Source organism: Pholis gunnellus, assembly GCF_910591455.1.
Source record: "Pholis gunnellus genome assembly, chromosome: 10".
Taxonomy (NCBI): domain Eukaryota; kingdom Metazoa; phylum Chordata; class Actinopteri; order Perciformes; family Pholidae; genus Pholis; species Pholis gunnellus.
The window spans coordinates 10060485-10080487 of NC_136537.1; the positions used below are offsets into that span (position 1 = coordinate 10060485).

General features: G+C 43.1%; 1 protein-coding gene across 1 annotated transcript in view; it reads right to left on the reverse strand.

Annotated features, from left to right (window-relative positions):
* unc5a (unc-5 netrin receptor A) overlaps positions 1-20003 on the reverse strand; it is a gene marked incomplete at both ends in the record, with an annotated part of 114882 nt that overhangs the window by 34149 nt on the left and 60730 nt on the right. Inside the window, 3 exons of the mRNA XM_079168111.1 lie at positions 659-839; positions 2060-2163; positions 3784-3927. Of these exons, the coding sequence (XP_079024237.1) occupies positions 659-839; positions 2060-2163; positions 3784-3927 (429 nt within the window). The remainder of the gene's footprint in view (positions 1-658; positions 840-2059; positions 2164-3783; positions 3928-20003) is intronic.

A 20003-nucleotide genomic window follows, 5' to 3' on the forward strand; every position in this document is an offset into this window, starting at 1 on the left:
ATTGCATGTAGCTGAGAATTAAGGCTGGCTGTTGTAACGTATGCAAAAACTTAAGCAGTGCCAGTACCCAAGGAACCCTCTGTGATAGAAAATATGCTGTTTTTCTGAATTTTAATAAAGATCAGTGCGCTCATCAAGCCAAGTCATTATTTACAGTTTGCGGTTAATTCAATTTCTCTTCCCGTATTGGATCCACTACAGAGAATGAGGAAGATGGCAGGAGGAAGATTGGAGACTGCCAGCTTTCGGCAGAATGGCTGCCAGCAACATTTTAAGTTGTGCTAATTAATGTGCAGATACACTACTATATCTTTTTGTAGTTATTAATGACAGTGCAATTCACTGTTAGCTGAAAAATAGAGCTGATTTATGCAAGTTGTCACGCACATGTATGTTATTACATATGCTGCACTTTGTTATTACAACTACGGTGTCAAATCTGAGTGTAATATTTCAACCACCTGATAAAAGAAGTGCACCCAGGTAACTTTCATGCACGAGAACATGCAGAGGTTTGTGTGGAAATAACGAAAGCAACATGCAAGCAATAGATGAATTGTTCAAGCTGTTTTTTATGTTTGTAAATTTAGGAGCTATTCGAACCTCAGGCCTCTCCTGTTGCCCTCCGTGACACCTGTTGAAAGAAGTTATCACCTACCATAGACTAGGACCGTGGCAGAGGTGCTTTTGCGGCGAGCAACGATGTTTTTTGCCACACACGTGTAGTTGCCCGTGTCCGCCAGCCGGGCTTTTTTGATGACAAGATTGTAGTCAGTCGTGATGAAAAAATTGGGGTCACTCGCTGGGTTGATCACATCCTCGTTTCTCTGCCACTCCACCTGAAAATATGTTTCAGAGGTCAAAATTCACTGAAAACTTAATAGAAACCGTCTCCCCCTCCACTGCAGCTCTAGACTGCTGTAGATAAGAGAGTTTACATGGACAGGAAAAGCAGTGGTGTATTTCTTTTTTTTTTGATGCAATCAAACAGACAAAAAGAAGAACAATTGTAGATTGGTATGATACTGAGATGAACGATTTTCCTATTTGTTCTCTTTTTGTGTGAGAAATGTAGCTTTCATTCTCTAGCTGCTGGAGTTCTCTATAGCTGTTGGCGGTCTGAGAGTGAAACTGATCATGCTTTGTGTAGTTTCTGTGCCCTCTTGCAGAAGCCAAAACTGATGTTATTCCTTTTTTTGTTGGTGTACTCTCAGATTGGTTTGCTTGTTTTCTTGCTCTCACTTGACCTTGTGCCGTCTCGAGAGTAGCTACGATACGGAGGCATTGTTGTTGGTATTGCGGCCAGTTGCGATGCCGCATATAATTGGGCTTTCTTCCTCTCGTGCACTATTCCCGTTTTCTCCCGTGGTGACTTCTGCTCTGATGCTCTTTTCTGTCGAACTGCAGTTGGCACCTTACCTCGCCTTTTCTCTGCAAACCGTCCCTACTCTGCCGAGCTGTGATTGGCTAGTCTGCTGCTCCTGGTCTCTGAGCTGTCTGAGTGGCTGGCCTAACCTCCTCTTGTGTTGTTATTAAAGCGGTTAGTGCCTATCTGGGACTGCGAGGACGCAGCAGACGAGGTGAAACAGCTGGCCCCAGTCTGGTCCTCTAAACACAGACACACACCACTGAGAGATGTGAAGACGGACCGAGAGAGCCGGGCAGAACAAGAGTGTATGAGAGACACAGGACATGGAGAGACGGCAGAGAGATAGAGAGAACAAGATAGGGAGAGAGAGAAGCAAATAGATCCATTAATTATGAATAGGCCTTTAGAGATGCCAAACGGGGATTGAAGCCTCCAAGCCTATCCTGAGTGATGTGACGAGACGCTGTGATATACGGCTTCTTAGAGATGTAAGAGAGATAATAAATCAATAATGGGGAATAATTAAAGGTGTAATTTATCCGTGCAGGGTTGTCTGCTCCCCTGGTGGAGCGGGGAGAGATGCCGGGGAGCTGATCCTGAGCTACTTTTTGCTCTTTGTCCTCCTGGTGAGGAAAGGGTAAATGGATGCTAGATGTGGGCCTATAAATATCTTCTGAATCCTTGTCTCACCTCGGCTTGTGGCACTCCCTCGGGGGGATGGCAGCGCAGTAACACCTCCTGGTCCAATGCTACCTCTTTACCCTGCGGCTCCTCCTCAAAGTTCTTTCTCAGGTCTGAGGGAAGAAGAGAAAAAGACGGGGAGAAACGCAACCAATTAGGAAAATTGTAAGAGCTTGTGAGGTTTAAGAATACCTCTACCCACAAAACTTGGCTTGGTGATGTTTTTTTCACTTTCTTCACTGTTGAAATGTCAACCCATGGCCTCGCTGAGCATGTCGCACTCCAGTTGGCCCCTAAGCCACACAGGGATCGGTGGCACCAACCATGTTGCTTATTACAGGCTGCCTGGCTGGTTCAGAGATGCTTGTCTGCTGCCAGAGGGGCCCGGCATCAAGCAAAAGCAATTGCATTACCCCTCACTCCACCCCTACCACCCACTCTCCTCTCTCCAGCATCCGCCAGCCTCCAGCTTCCATCTGTATGGAGCAGCCACACGAAAACACAGCCCCGAGGCGCCTGGACAAGAGCTCCTGCAAGCCTGGCTGACTGCATGGGGGCTTCACATTACGTCTCATTGGATACTCTTACTGTTGCACCGAGTCCTGCTATACATTTGTTTCGGCTACACACATTACACAGGTAAACCTGCCAATGCTTATTTCTTACAAGTGGAAATAAACGCAAGGCCTGATGAGCGAGACAGGTCGTTGACTGCTGGCCGATTGGCGCAAATTTGATGTGTTCACCCCGGGTTTTTGACTCAGAGTGACGCAATGTGTTATTCTGCATCCAGGGGACTGAGGGTGCGGCTGTGAGCCGCCGGTGAATTCCTTTAAACAGATGTTGAGCCTGTCCTGACCAATCACAGTGAGAGAAACGTTAAGACAAGCAGAGAGTTTCACGACATTTAATTTAATTAAAGCCGATACAATGGGACTGGGGGAAGACTTGAGATATAACAGTCCTGGAAGGCTCAAATGTATGCGAGTGTGTATGCGCGTGCACGTGAATGTGAACCGGTGCGTGCGCACAAACGCATCGTTATTGAAGCATGTGTGTGTCCTTATCTTACATCTAACTGACTTTGTTGAGCTCTCAAACAAGGTCGGATAATGAATGTGTGTTTTCAAAACGTCTGGTGGTTTGGAGACAGTGCTGCATTCAGCTCTGTCTAGAATAATGCATATTTATGTGGGAATTAATAGGCAGAATGCTTTAAAATACTCAAATGTAAAATGGCTTCTTCTAATAAAGCTTTTGAGGCTGCAGCGAGGGATGTCTGTGTTCCCCAGACAGATTTATGATTGCCGCACAGCAATAAATTTAAAATCTGTTTTTATTCCAGTTACTTTCATAGGGATCATTGCTGATATACTGTATCCAGAGAAAAATATGCTCATGAATACCCAAATTTAGTGTTCCACTTTTTTTTTTTTTTTAAAAGACTGCCTTGAAGCAGATGCATTACTCTCTGTTTCTCCCTGCCAGGGTTGAATTTTTACTTCTTAAGTATAATCGCAGGAAGAGGATTTTACTAAATTGTAATCGCAGTAAAGCACTGCCGTGCAGAGATCCCAATGGCCTCTGGGCTAATTGTAAAATGAAAGTTAGTCTCCCCACCAATCCAAAGTGAAAAAAAATGATTATTACAACCTGGCATGCAATGTGTAAGCACCTTGTTAGGCAGCGTTTGCATTTGTAACGACACAGCGATCGTTTTAAAGTGCACTCACAAGCAATCCTGATGTATGCTTTTTGGCTCTTCTGGGTTCCGGTGGTGCTCCAGGCGACACACTGACACCAGTACTCATCCAGACCGAAGATCTTCTCCACCTGCTGTCTGGTAATGTCAATCTGCACCTGCATGATTGGCAGCGCTGCAAAGCAAACAAAGGAATAACCGTCAAAATGGTGAATGGTGAATGGGAGGATCGGGGGGGATTATCCCCATCAGCTTGTTTGACGGCAGCAAAGACCATAATATTTCTCCACAGAAAGAAAACAACTGAATCCTTTACTGCGTTTTGTACCTTGAACAAAACCAGCAAAGTAATTTAAAAAAGGCAAGGCAGAATAAACAAGCAGAGAACCGTAATCATATATAAACAGAGTGCTTGTTAACTGAGTAAAAGGAGAAGAGAGCCTCACAGCTATCCTTGGTGTAATTTGGAAGGCGTTAAAACACCAACAGTTGGGAAGGAACAAGGGAGCGCTAAACAAACACTCTACAAACAAACATACTCAGCACGACCTGCTTCTCTATCAAATCCAGGAGTGGGGGAAGAGTTCACAATCTACAGAGCAATTGAACGACAAGTGTTGATAGAAGTGATGCTGCCGTAGTGCAAAGAAAGAAAAGACACCGCTTCTTTTAACACAGGAATATCGGGGCCAAATACATTCTGCTAAACCGTCCAAACAATATAGTGTTGTCAGAGTCCTGTCTGTTTTGATATTCGAGAAGCAATCCTTCATTTCATTTTCCTTCGACCTTTGATTTGGCACCTGTAATCCAGAGCTATTTTTTTTATATATTGAGCTACGACCTTGATCCCTACCATGTGTCCTACTTTCTCTTCACTCTGATGAAGAGATTGCCGTGTTTCCCCCTCAGCTTCCTGCTCTCTCTCCGTCTCATCTTTTCTCTCTGGGGTCTTCTGGAGAGAGAGGTGTTGAACCTTTTATATGAACGCAGAACATTTTACATTCACGGAGGAGACATCCCCGAGACTGACAGAGTAGCATATACAACGCTGTATATTTAAGTCTCAATGGAGAGCCGCTCTTCAACCCCCATTTACATAAAGGCACTTTGTGACACTCTTACACTCCCCTCGCACACTTGATCTGTCTGAAGTGATCATTCCCAGCTCCAGGCTGAAACTGACTGAAGCTTGGCTAAGTGGCACCTATCCGGTCATCAAACCTATACAGCAATTACAGAAAGCCCTCGTGCTGATACAAAGTATTCATCAAACCAAAAAGGGGGGACATTTTTTGTAAACAATTCAAGGCAAACTGTGCATGAATATGTAGAGGCATGTGTGAGTGCATGCTGGCCCAGCAGTGACACGAGCTGTTGGGAAGACGAGTGGATGGGCTCCATCGCCCTGGCAGTCACGCGGTGATAAGTAACAGTCGGACCACCCATGACTTAGCTTCTGACTGCAGTAGAATTTGCTATATGCGATCACAGTACACGTGACCATGTGTGCAGTGAATCCAGGCCTGAAGCGCCACTCTGAGCATCAACGACACCCCATGCTGTGTGCAAGAAGTCACCATCATGCTCGTCACTGCAAAAAGGAGAAAAGTGATATTTGTGTGTTCATGTTGGCTTCAATAATACAGCCAAAGAACTGTCAAAAAGTTTGAAATAAAAGGCTGTATTTAGGAGTTCACTCATATATTCCCTCTCAACTCCAGCTAGATGTGTGTGTGTGTGTGTGTGTGAGCCTGCAGCGAGAGTGTGTGGCACAGGCTGAGAGAGCACCTAAATGCTAAAACAAATGGCTAAAGTAATAAAATGGGCACTACAGAGTTTGAACAAATGGAGCAGAAGGAACCCTCCTCCTTCATTTCCGAATCAGCAACATGGCAGCATTGAGCTTTCATCAAAATATAAAGGGTCAAAATATATGAAATGAAAAACCTGTACTTTACACAACGAGAAGATTCAAATGATCTACATACAGCAGGCAATTGAAGAACAATGGTCCTGCAGTTGCATTTTGTGTACTCCATAGCATCGATACAAAACAATGAAATGCAGCACGAGCAGCATTTTTTTTGGAGAACATACACTTTTATTTAAAGTGTATGCAGCAATGTGCATTTTTTTATAAGGGAGGGACTTGGGCGAGGGAATTGTTTTTTGTGCTTGCGTATGTCATTGATGAAATCCTTTAAAAGGGTAAAGCATGCTATGTATGGAAACACGTCTGTTACTATAGTGTGGGGGACAGAGACGGGGAAGATCAGTCTGAAGAGTGCCTTCACATATCAGAAAGCAAAACATTCTGAGTGACATATGAAGAACAATGGACACATCAGACGGCCCCGGTTTAGATTTAGCTTAGCAAAACGACTTGTTAAATATATTTGAGTACATACATTTGGAATTTGTCAATGAGTCCTGTCTGGTGCTTTGTATGGCGCTAAATTCATTTGATTAATGCAAACCTTCCTTCTTCTTTGAGCTAGAGGGTGAAAGGTATAGATCAGTATGGAGATGTAAAGAATGAACAATGGCAACCTGAAGTGAGAAATCCTAAGAGGAGCAATTTGAAGGTCTGCTTGCTAGGGTAATTGCATTCCGTTTTCTTATCTCTTCCTGTCTCCATAATTACCTGCTTTCTGTGTCTGACACCTTCCAGTAACACTGCTGTGAGTCACTTTCCAATTTCACTCCAATTAATAAGTAGGACAAAATAATCTCATCACACGGTGAGCGAAATGGGACTGTAATTTTATAGCAGGTAATAATGATTGGACCGGCTGCTATTTACTGTTGTTTTCCAAAGTCTATTCCACTGGGAGGGCTGGAAGCTAAACGAAACTTTGTGAACATCACTCATAGACGACTGATACAGTAGCTAAGCTGATTCATAGAAAAATGTGTCTTTCCGGAAACTGACACACTTATTACTCAATTATAGCAATATTGATTTATAATAGTAAGCTCAGGACCCTCCAAGGTGTTAAGAACTAAAAAGAGGAAGAGTAATTTACACCTCTTTTCCTGCAGAGGTACCGAGCGTGCACTTAACATTCCCGTTGAACGATAATTAAAACACGATGTCATTCCACCAGTCTTCAGTTTGATCTGCGGCCCATTTATAAATGAGCTCGTATTCCAAACCTCAGTTTATGTGATTGTGTGAATTCGGGGCTTGCAGCTGGAACCCGGGTGAGTTTATTTTCACGAAAGAACCCCACTCGGCTGTACTTACCCATACTATATGGAAAATAAACATCTGTAAACTTTGTAACATTGCACAGACACACACACACACACAGAACTTACCATTCACGTACAGTCAGAACCAGAGCCAACACCAATCAACTCCTGTCTGTTGGCGGTAAACACCGCTTCACTCTCAAACTCCCTGTTTGACCAGGCTTGATGAATATGCATAACATGGTCTTTGACACGAAAATAATTCTGTAATATTTCTATAATAACAATATAGTAATCTGACACTAAACAACCTGTGTTCACTCATGACAAAGTAAAGTGGAGTTCAATGTATGTGGAGCGTTGGCCTAATCCACACGGACAGTTATATTTCCTGTGAGGGGATACGTTTCGTGTTAGAGGTGGGAAGGACAAACAGATTTACTTTAATTACTTTACTCGTAAAGAGCTATTTTCATCTAATGTACACACAGGTATGCTATGTTGCTTGCTGCATTATTAATGCACTAACTTAATCTTCCTGTAGCCAACAACAAAATGCTCCCTGCAGTGTTCCTCATGGCAACATGTTGATTCTTGTCTAGCTCAACAGGTCAGGGAACAAACCACTCACTGCTTCTTGTAAAGACAAACTGTTGTAAGTGCAGAGTAATAATTACAGACTGGACAAACATCAGACATGGTTGACTCCCTTGATGTTCTTTGATTCATTTCACCCTAAATATACAAAGTTCTGTTACTCAACAATTTATGTGTAAAGCAGAGCATGCAGGGCTTGTATCTGAAAGGAGCATCCGTAAAAGCATCCGGGCTGTGCACTCTTAAGAGACACCAAAGCAAACACGCTGTTCTGCCCCGAGACTTCTTGACTTTTAACAAACGAAACTAAAGGAAGAGAGAAAAAAAGACTGGAAGAGATGCAGAGTGGCTGAGTTCATGAATTAACTGACCGTACTATTGTATGATGGAGCCTGGTGCATAGTCTCCAGGCAATACAGTACAATAAAAGCTATTACTAGATCCACTGACACACACACACACACACACACACACACAGGCAGGACGCACCAACATGTACTGTACTGGGCTATATACTAATCTGTGGCAAAGACAAGATTATTTACACATACGCTCCATTTAGATGTAAAAAAACAAAAGCAGTTACAGTAAAAAAAAGGAAAAAGTTGCACTGTGAGAGACAAGAGCACAGACATCTTTATGTGTGTGTGTGTGTGTGTGTGTGTGTGTGTGTGTGTCCGCGTGTGCACGTGTGGGTAGGATGAATTTCCCCTTGAGCCAACGGGCTCAACACACACAGGGTAAACATCATTGGTCTCAATCCCGGGTGAGTCGATATTGGGCTTGTCTGAGCGCAGGACTTTATTTTTCTCTCCCTCACTCTTGTTTTCGCAGGCTGTGACCTCAATTCCATCGGGGTCATTTGCTTATCAAAGGCAAGGACTGGAACTTGCAGGTCCTGAGTGTGTGTTCATTGTGTCCAAGGAAATTCAATTAGGCGGCATCCCTACCGTGTGTGTGGCTGGGATTCATCAGTGGATGTAGGGGGATTAGGGTTGGGTCTACATCAGGGGAATGCACCGTTTCAAGGGGGAAGAGTTCACAATGGTCGGGGGGGAGCCATCACAGATGAACGCTTTTAAGAATGCACCGTCTGCACAGCTTGGCAACCAGTCAAAAGCATGCTCTAAGTGTTTCATTTCCTCCTGTGGTTCCTCTTTGTACAGGCTGGCATCAGTGTCATCACCAGCATCATGAGCGCGGCGCTCCTTTTCAAAGAAGCCACAATGCCCTCTTCCTCAGACCAATTACTTTGCCTTTAATACACGAAAGAAATCCTGACACCAAAACCAAGCTGTCAAAAAAAACAAAAAAACAAAAAAGAACTTTGGACAACTGCCAGTCTACAAACACAGGTACATAACAACCTGTGCAGGTTATCCATGTGTGAATAATTCAAAGTTAACCCCAGGTCATAGAGCCAAGGGCATGGCTGCTTTATCATCAAGTATTCAGACTTCCATTACCATGTAAAGCAGCGGGGTGATGGGTGGCCCGTGCTACCTGACGCGGGGAGAGCTGACAATGGCAGGTGGCGCCATGAGCGTCTGCCTCCTAACAAGGATGACGTGGCCTTCTGAGTGAAGCATGGCTCTATTAAACAGCAAGAGAGATGGCAGCAGCAGAGGGAGGAGGGGAAGCAAACATGTGGCCCTAGTTCATCGGGAATACAGTAGTCAGGCCTCCCGTTCAGGGATGTCGGGTGAGGTTGCGACTCAAGTCACGGGACAGCGTTCTGGGTCAAGGCTCTGCCTCCGGTTATGACCAGCTTTTCAACAGCTTCTTTTGATTGAGCTGTCCATTTTCCACAATGAATGCACGCTGCAAGGCCCCTGCTGATGCTCGCAATGTCGTTACAGATTATTCATGGCTGACAAACAGGCGAGCAGGTAGTGCTCCAATCAATCCGGCTAGGTTCAGTCCAATGCCGATCCAAGGAGACTCAGGATGGAGTGTCGATGGCTGCGGCGTTATGTTTGTGCCTCGTTTGCTGAGCCACAACAATGGGAGATTTGGAGCGCAGAAGAAAATCTATTCTGTGCTCAATAAATTCATTTGCATGGTTGTTATGATCCATATTAACATTATTAATAATAACTTTGTCGACGCTCAACTTTGCCTGACAAATCGCTCGACCTGCCGGAGAATACCAGAAGGTAAATTCTGCTGTTTCGTCTCCATAAGAAGACCAAAGAGAGCAATCGTACACATCATCATCAAATGGTGAAGACAGCAACAATAGCCTACGCCACGGTATCAAGTGTAGATAATAAGTCAAGATATTAAAAAATACTATCCATAATGCTTTAAAAATATATTTTTCTGTGCTTTAAATCTCCCATTGCTGGCTCAGGAATATAACGCCATAGATCATAGACTAACATGCCTGTTTTGAAATTCTGCCTCTGTTACTAAGCAACTGCAAGTGCAGGTCTCTTTAACCCTCAACCCCCACCCTGATAAAAGTATTATTTTTTTGTAATTATGAGCCCTTCTAAATGGTCCAGATAACTGTAAAAGGTAAGGCATTTTTTAAGTCTCTTTTTATGGACAGGAGCACTTTGTGTAATACGCTATTTGTTGCATTTATATAAAGATAAAAACACGCTCACATGCACTAACGTGCAGTAAATGGCCCACATGGCTGACCTGGCTGTGTCAACAAAGCACAGAGAAGCTCGGATGACAACACACACACACACACACAGGAGGGAGAGGGACTTCATTCTTTGCCCAGGTACACATTACTCCACTATATCTTTAAAGATAATAGTTGTTTGATGTATATTAATGCTATGAGCATTGTATAAAGAGCCTTTAATGTCTGCAACTGTAATTTAAAGAGACAGGAGGGTTGACAGTCATGCACAGCAATATGTGAAGGGATTAGACTTTCAGCGGAAATCGTTTGAGCTCAGTGGTAATAACGAATAATGATGTACACACTTCGCATGCCCCATGAGGATTAGATCTTCATTGTGCAAGAGATTTCACTGACACACACCACACCAAGTCCACACAGGATATCACAACAATGCTCTGCGCGCAGTCAACCTAAATGTTTTCAGCTGCACAGGTGTTCGCAGGTCTGGAACGTGATAATGAATCGATGCATAAAACTTTAAAATAGCTTTTAACGTGTCACAGAGTGCAGACATCTCACGGCAGAAGTTAGAATCAGGTCTTTCTATACATGTTTCATATTTATATTTGGTCCCTAAGCCACCATAGAAAAGCCACGACTGATAACATCAAATGGACATTAATTCAAAGCAATGGATTTTTCTATTTACATTGTCCCTCCATAATTAGTTTGCCCAACCTTTCCTTAATAGCACTGATACACACACACACACACACACACACACACACACACACACACACACACACTCACAGAGGCAGTGCTGTGATTTACCACAGTGCCCTTACCAAAGTGCCCTCGTTGTAATTACTCTCCATCCAATATCCTGACCCTGATGATTGGCAAGAGTAGAATGTTCTATATGCCACAGTCTTCAGGCTGAGACGTGAAGGACCTGCTCCTTTATCTCCTACGCACACCTTGTCCTACCTCCAATGAGAACAAGTCAGAGGTGGAGGCCTTGAGCACTTTGCTTCTGCTTCCATTATATTCTGCAAAGTGGGAAGATCTGATAGAACGTTACGCACATGAAAGCCCTGATAATTTGCTCCGGCTAACATGCTTCTCTTCCCCTTGTCTGACATGGCCTTGGGCGCCGAAGTAAATAAGGAGAACTGCTCCAGGTAAGTCAGCCCGGCTCCCATCTGGTTGCCGAGTGCTCTGTGACATACAAATTGCATTAGGGTTTTCCCCTCTCTCCCCGCGATCGGTCGGTCCCTCCTGGGCCTTTGGCCGGCAGTGTTTAAGTTAGAAGGCAGAGGTTTTTGGTAATCCAATGATGCTGTGTGGGCGAACGTAAATATTAAGCAAAAACAACAAACATTCAGGAATTCAGCATTCAGGAAACAGCCTGAGGCAACGCAGAGGCCTTTCTACAAAACAACAAGTATTTTCTACTTTTTCTTTTTGAGGTACCACAATTTACATTTGTACTTGTAATAAATGTCAGTTTGTGGATAATGACTCATATTGTAACTCGTACAAAATGTCCACGTCTGTTTTGATTAGCACTAATTATTTCTCTTGCCATTTGCAGCTGTGATTAAACCAATATCCTGTTCATCACTTGTTTACTTCTAAACACCTTCTGATGGTAAGACGTCCTCTGGTGCACATCAAGTGATAATATCTACCTTCCTTTTGTAGATTTCTGCAAAATCTCAGAATGTTTTAGCAACAAACCTTTGTTACGCTCCAAACTCAAGTTCCTGCCTTTGCAAAAAAAAAAATATATATATATGTAGCCCCCCCCCCGAATCCAGAAGAAGAAAAGAGGAAGACAAAATAACCTAAAAAAAACGACTATGTAGCATATTCTGTGGTGTAAGGAATGGAAGAATGGCTGGCTCTTAAAACAATAACACTTGGGAAATGTTCGCAACCTTAACCTGTAATCTGTTTGAATCCCCCACTTGCCCCAGTGGTCATATGGTGTTCAGACCGCATGGTTCTCATTCCAATGTGGACCACATTGTCGAGTCCAGAATCAACAACAATGCTACGCATGAGGGGTTGAAGTGCTGCAGACAGAACACGGACTGAACCTTTAAATATTAATTTCTTTGTTCAAATGTGACAGTGTTAATTATTTATACAGTAGATGCAGGACGGAGCGTTGTGGGCTTCATAAATAACCTGACGCTAAAAACTGAGAAAGTGGAGTGAAAGTAAAGAGCGTACCCTTGAGCTTGGTTTGATATCAGAGGTACCAGATGCTCGGAGGTGGCGTTGGAATAACGTGCACAGATGCAGCAGAGATTATGCACTCGCTTAAAAGGGGAAAAAAAAATGATGATTCAAGAATTATGAAGATTTGGAAAGATCCCAACTGCGATGAATTTACATTTTTCATTACTGACTAATCTGATGGTTATGTTCTTGATTAAGTGATTCATAATTTAGCCTAAACCCAGGAGACACATTTACATTCCTTTGTCCAACCAAAACCTAAACTTGCCAGTTTTCCTTAAAGTGACACAAAATAGCTTGCAGTGGAGGTGACTATAACAGAAAGAAATTACTGCTAACATGCTAACAAGCGTTTTCTAAACACAGCTTCTTTTTCGAATGTGTACCTGTTGGGGTCAAAATCTAAATGACTAATGATAATGTGTGCTTACAAAGTCTGGTGTCTTTATGAGATCATTTTTATGGCACCCTGTCCTCGTCCTAAGCCCCACAGCTGTTTAGTCTATCCGAAAGAACACTCGGCACTGCTTGTAATGGTAAATGAAGTTGTAGACGGCGTCAATACTTCATGGTGTCTTCCAATTATAAAAGTGACCTTTGTGCTAGAACGAATTGTTAATTAAAGTGTCCAGATACTTAGAATATGCTGTATGAAGGCAATTCGTGTGTGTTATGATTTTGTGACGTAGATTGCCGGTGACACTGTATGTTTACTTGGTATAAATATACGAGGCTCGGAGACAGATCTCCGAGCAGCCTTGATCCACGTATACTGTATGTGAATCAACTCTGTCTCCTTCTTTGCAAAGAATAAATGTCCTGTTTGATGATTGTTACCACGGATCGAGTGAATTTTTCTAACAGAACCTTGAATTGTCCTGTGATTGAATACGGAGACGGAAATCTCCGCCCTTTGACTCGCCTTCTAAATACACGTTTGAGAGCTCTTAAAAAGACAGACAAAAGAAAAAAATGAATCCCAAACCACTTCAGCAAAACAAACTCAAAGTCTAAAACAATGCAAAGTTATGAATTATTAATTTGAATTGCATAAAACCTAAAAATTGCTTCGTGATGGCTCCCAGACCAGGGCCGCTGCTCTTGTTGTCAGCACGCCTCGTTGAACAACCGCTCGGATGAAAAAGGTTTTCTCAAACACGTGCGACGTCGCCTCTGCATTTTCTTTGTTGTGTGCTTGTGGTCGACGCGGCGACCGCACGATACTGAAGTCACCAGGGTAACATGTGGGCAGGAACCTGCTGATGATAACTCGGGTTTGTATTCCCTGAAACATGAGCCATGACAGAAACACAGTCCATCCACTTCATGCTTACTTGAGACCGTGTAGAATATACAATGTAGACTTCACAGGTTAATGCTTTTGGTAATAAAATCGGCATCCCAGCTGTTATTTTGTGTGTTGCTTCCAGAGAAAATGTTCATATTTTACACAGCACTTCATGAGGACAGTGAAGCCATTCTTCTTCCCTCACAGCATAAACTAGTGTTTTCACAATGTCACCACGAACCCACACCCAGGACACCCTGCAGCTTTTGGTTTGAAAAGGAGTGAGTTGCTGTTTGTTGGAGGAGAGCGTAAAATACCTAAAGTGAAAGTCTGCTTGGGGACCAAACACACAAAGCATTAACTGTCAGCTACTGAGTTCCTCTGCCTATCAAAAATCTCCATGGACTATTTAGCTGTCAGCTCCCTCACTACACCTCCCAGTTCCACTATTTTGAAACGAATTTGAGCAGAGCAGGTGCTGATTGACACCACAAACTCCCACTCTGTCTCTCCCTGTCACCGACTCTCGTCTTTCATTTCCATTGGATGTGGAGGTAAGTCGGAAGATAAAAATATGTTACAGTTAAAAGTGTAAAATGAGAAAAATATCAAAGTTTATTGCTTATAATCAAAATAGCGAGGCAGGGAAGACATTTACCGGCTCCTCTCCGCTCCATTCTGAATCCGACCGTGTTAAAACGTCCCGTTTTGAGGCACATTGTGGCATCCGAGCAAATTTGCAACTTTGGCCTCCATTTGCTCGGCACAAGAGCAGGACAAGTGGCCTGGGTAAAGCATGTGCTGCATTTCATTACAGCACACAGGCCACATTTCATTCAGATGTCTCGGTTAGGGCACGAAAGAGCTTAGAAATACGGTTAGACGGCTCCGAGCAAATGTTTCCATGTAGCTCTGAGGACCAAGACGCTTTCCACAAAAGGTACACAGACTACTGTGTGCCTTTGGAAATGAAGTTGAAAATGCATTTACAAATTCTTATCAATCCTGCTGCAAAGCTGAAAAAAAATGTGCACAATGTAGAGGAAAAGAACCAACAATCTTTTATTATGTAAAAAAAAATGATGCTACTAACTGCAAATGCAGGCTTGAAGGACTGTATTGATAACATGCCTGTCTTTACCAAATGGGGTAAATAGGAAACTTGGACTGTTGTAAAAGAAACAACCACTGACTGAAAGAGTGCTGAATGCATTCCAACTTCCAGCAAGGGCACAGCTTTTTGAGAGACTCACAACACAAAATTACTTTGGAGAAAGCCAAACGCGGGGCTGACGCGGGGATATGTTGTGCTGGGAGGACAAAGGCTGTGCGCGTGGGAGATTGGAACGCCAGCGTTGTTGTTTGACAAATGGTAATTATCTTTTTTCTCCACTTTTGTTCCACTAATTGCAGTTAATTTTGAAATTCATTATTCCCGCATGTCAAGACCAACTTCAAAAAGGAACAGACCGTGCACCTACTCCAAATTTCAGAATAAAACTGAAACTTGGGAGTTGGCCTTTGTACGAGTCTGTCGGCGAGATTAATCAGCACAGCTGGTTGGTTTTTAATTCTACCTGCCTCACTTTACTCCCGCTGCTCCAACAACACTTGCAGTTGTCTCAAGGCCAGACAAACACAGGCTTCAGTTAAACCCACTTTGACTCTCACTCCGAGGTGTCTTACTTTGCATTGCTGCACACACACACACACACACACACACACACACACACACACACGGACGCACACACTGTGTTGACCTGTCTGAGAAGCCTAACGGAACACGTCGGGCAGATGTGTCACGGGAACAATTCACCTTGCCATCTGTTTTTCGGTGCTCCAATCGCCAAATCCTTCCCCCTCTGTCCCACCATCAAGGACAGGATTAAATACAAGTCCCATTATGGGGAAGCAGCTAATAATGCATTATCAATTAGTCCCCTTGGCTACTGATCGATGCTTAGCAGGTGGTACAAGGCCTTTTTGTCCATTTAGGATGATATTGTCCTCTTCCCCCCGGATTCTCTTATTTCCTACTGTTCATTAGATCCGGTTTTACGGGCCTATCAGGTTTGGCCTGAATTGCAGCGTGGCCGTTCTTCAATATATATTAAAGATCGTGTTTAATCACTGTTGTGAGGCCCCAACGCTATTAGCAAGACTTTGTCCTGAATTCACCGCAATTTGACAACAACAGAGTGACCATGAGCTGCTGGCTGCTGTCGCATTTGACTAAATACCATTCACGTAAAAAGAGACCTCCTGCACGGTTTGCTGTATCTGCATCCATGATGTTGACCTATACAGGCAATGTGTAATACAGGGACAGAGGGAGGGGGGTGGAAGTTGGAGTCAGAGAGCTGATTGGCCGCTATAATACCATGGATAAGTAGATCAGTTCAGCTAAGCCGAGCTTATCTCCCCCTTAGATCAGAAATTAAATACGTCATCACATTACAAGCCAGGATCTAGTCAATCAAAAAATACCTATTTTATAAAAAAAATAATCCTTGCTTGTTTGCAGACGCAGGGGTTATGAGTTGTATTCAGAAAGTGATTAAAAGATTTACTACGTCATACGCTGTATTTAGACTTCAAAGGATTGACAGAGGACAGGAGTTGGTGCTGATAAACCTGGAGGTTATAGAGAGGTGTTACATTCTCTTATAGGTAAATAAGTTGAGTTATAAAATAAAAAAAACAATATTAAAGACTTTATTAATATAGTGTTTATGAACCCACTTTAAACCATGAAAATTTCACTTTCACAGAGTACGAGGCACATGTGTAGCATGCGATTATTTTCTCCATCTTCTTCTGCTTTCATTTGAGAAGTCTTGTCGACATCCGGTTCAATCAACAAAGAAAACATAACCTCCCCGCATCTTTATACGGCAGTTGCCGAGGTTTATTGAAATAGGAGTGTGAAATGCATGTATTTTCCACCTGAGAGGGTTTGCTGCTGGGGTGACAATGCGACGCGTGAATCAAAATCGTTTCCATCAATGTTGGCAGATGAAACGCAAACACAATCAAATCAGCCTGGCCCATACAACAATCCTCCGCTCAAATGCCAATCTCCCTTCTCCTCATCGTGTGTCTGATGAGAAATCATAGAGTGGGAGAATCTCCTAATCTATGCAAACACACTGTCAGCATTGATTTGCTCGGAGGGGGATATGTCTTTATTAGGACTCGCCAGACGCTGTTTCTCCTGTTCTATAAAGGATGACCTGGGAAAGAGCCGGCCGGGGCTCTGGAAGCAGTCACAGCCATAACAATTGAGATAAGTTACTGAGGACAGGTAATGAGAACCGATAGACTCGAGGACGGATCGATATCGGTCATTGATACCAGGAGAGGAAGGACAAATTGTGACATCTTTTTTTCCCTTTCCCATGTCGTAAGGAGCTTCAGAGACTGTGTGTAGGGAGCCCTGTGTGTAGGTATACTAGTGTGTGTGTGTGTGTGTGTGTGTGTGTGTGGGGGTGGTAGTAGAGGGTGGTTGACAGAATACAAAGGGGTGTCGGTAACTTAACTGTAACTGAGCAGTGCACACAGTCAGCTGGAGCAGCTCCTTTGTCTTTCCTGCACTGAATCAGTTTCAATAAACAGACCTGTCTGATGAGGGCGGAGGTCACGTCCGCTGGAGATGGTTATCCGCACGTCCTCCTGAGCCTCAAATACCGAGCAGTCTGACGGAAACATGTCTGCACTTCACACTCAGGTCGGTTATTAACTCGAACACTCCCAGTTACTTTGACGTTTGTCTGGGTCTGCTGGGAGTGAACACGGATGGAGGTAGTTGAATATCATTGACTCTACTGTGCTGGGCCGGACCAGTCTCGGATATTACTTCAACCCGAGGTGAAGGGATTAATGATGACGGCTTCTGCTCTCTTGGACCAGTTTGTTTTCCCGTTTGATATCCTTTATTGATGAAAACACGCACAGAAGTCATTAGGACGTGTGAATGCCTCGACATTGTCATATATTTAGGCGTGTGTCTCGTTTAACATCTCTCACTGCTTTTCCTATTTCTAACACAGGATTGTATCAGATGAAGCTATCTTTCACTACCGTTCAGATAATAAAAATCTTTATGGTGACTTAAATCTTGAGCGGTTTCAGTGGATAATACCGTCCCGACAGAAGTCGCAGAAGTATAGCACGCACCCTTTAGTTCCCCCTCAGGTCAACACGGTTAACTCCGTCAGCGCTGTTAGCACTGTTGGCACCGTTAGCAGCGAGCCACCGGCTGAGCCGTCGCCACGTTGATCATCAGAGGCAACAGATAAAAAGGACTAATCTTGTTCACGATTTTTATTCAAGAAGAGGATAACATGGACAATATTGCCTATTAAAGTATCTTTATTGTGGTATTTATATATGTTATTAAATAGTTAGAAAACATAAACATACCATCCTTTTGGTTAATTTAGTCAATTAAATACAACAAACTATTTGAAAATCAATAAAAGAAAAAGCCCAATATTGCCATAAAGCAGTCCTGCTTAGTGAGTGAGTCTGATAAACACACCGATGTTAAAGGGAGAGCTACCTAAACAATATGGTAGATAAACTGATATCGTCTTACAGTATATCATCAAATTGCTCCGCCGTATTTGAAGAAATGAGGATGTAACACTGATACCTTTTTATCTTGGTCAAATGTAACCTATTCTGCCCCACTCTATCAATGCTGTGAGTCATCTTTATCTTTGATACTGGAAGCATCTTGAAGTGGGAAAGAGATGTTCTGTACGCTGCTCCATCTGCCGTTACTGTTGATCTAAAATTGCTAAATTTAGTCTCCCTTCGTGAATTTAAATCATTGCTGCAGAAACGGGGTGCTCTCTCTTCAGGCTGCTGCTGCTTTGGGTATTTCTCGATGTGTTCGTCTCGGTTGTTGTTTTGTATCAGTCCAAGTTATATTATTTTATTTTTTTGACAGCTCTTGGGTTGATTTAAGATCTTTTTCATGGTTGTATTAGAAATATTCATCATGATTTTATAATTGCATTTCTAATTCATTCAGATTTTGTTGCATACTTTTTATTATTTATCTTCCTTTTTCAGTCTAAACATTTAGATTTTTAATCTTAATGAGGCTTTCCTGATTAATTAAAAGATTAAATATGAAATAAATACTCTAACACTTATTTTGCCCTGACACACATTTAATTGATGGTTATAGAGAAAATCTATTGAGAAACTCCTGCAGCTTCAGGGTTTGTGAAACCTTTACAAAAACAGAAACACTTTTTTCTTTGTGTTGACATTTACATGTCCGTAAAGATTCCTCGTACATACCAACAATGTATTTTGATATATCAGACGTCTGCCTCTCTCTGCCTAATCACCCTGTGTGCTTCACTGTTGATAGTCCACTCATCCATCAGTGAGCGAACGATTACCACGTTAAACAGAGGAGAGCAAATGTGAAAACCATCTCCTGCACTGACTCTTGACTCCGATGTGTCTACATGCTATTTCAATTATTTTACTGTTGTAATTAAAAGCATCAACTTCATCGACAGCTCATCCTTTAATTTACACAACAAAGGAACGACGACCCTAATCGGGTTGAGCACACCAGTCAATGAGGAGCTTCTTGTTGGTTGGTCACATGGGTGCATAGCATTAATAATACATTTGTCATTTTTTTTAATGGAGTAAAAATAAAGCTTGGGTCCTGCTTAGTGGGGAGGATGAGCAGAGACGACCACTCAGGGACAGGCAGGACACTTCTCAAAGTCTCTTTTGGAGGAATGGGGCTATTTTGAGAAGGTGATTTTCCACTGCTGCACTAGAAATTGTCAATCAATTTGTGTCAACTTGGATAAGTCTCCAAACTCCTCGTTCCTCCTCCCTCAAGGCGTGATGTTGATATCGGGCAGCTTCTGGTGCGACAGAAGTCCTGGTTGCTTGGCAACAGGTACAAGTTTAGAGTCCAGTGTGACTGTGACGACCAGGGTGAGAGAACAGCCTGACAAGCCTGTACTGCACACACACACACACACACACACACGCACACACACACAGCTGTACCACAGTTGGATGTGTGCGCCTCACATGTTTCTTGTTGGGGGGATTAGAGGCAGCCATCAGTAAACTCCTCAGGGCAGTGCTGACATTAAACAGCACAAGTGTTTGAGAGATCGATGTGGGTACCTTGGAGCAGCCATAATTCTGGACAACCACTTGTCCTTCATCGCTGCACAGCCCCACATATATGACACATTCATCATCAAAGAGGTGGTGTGGAGAGCTGCGAGGAGGCCTTGCAAAAAAACTTCCAAGGGTTTCCAAAGAGGGAGCAAGTCCGCTGCAGCAG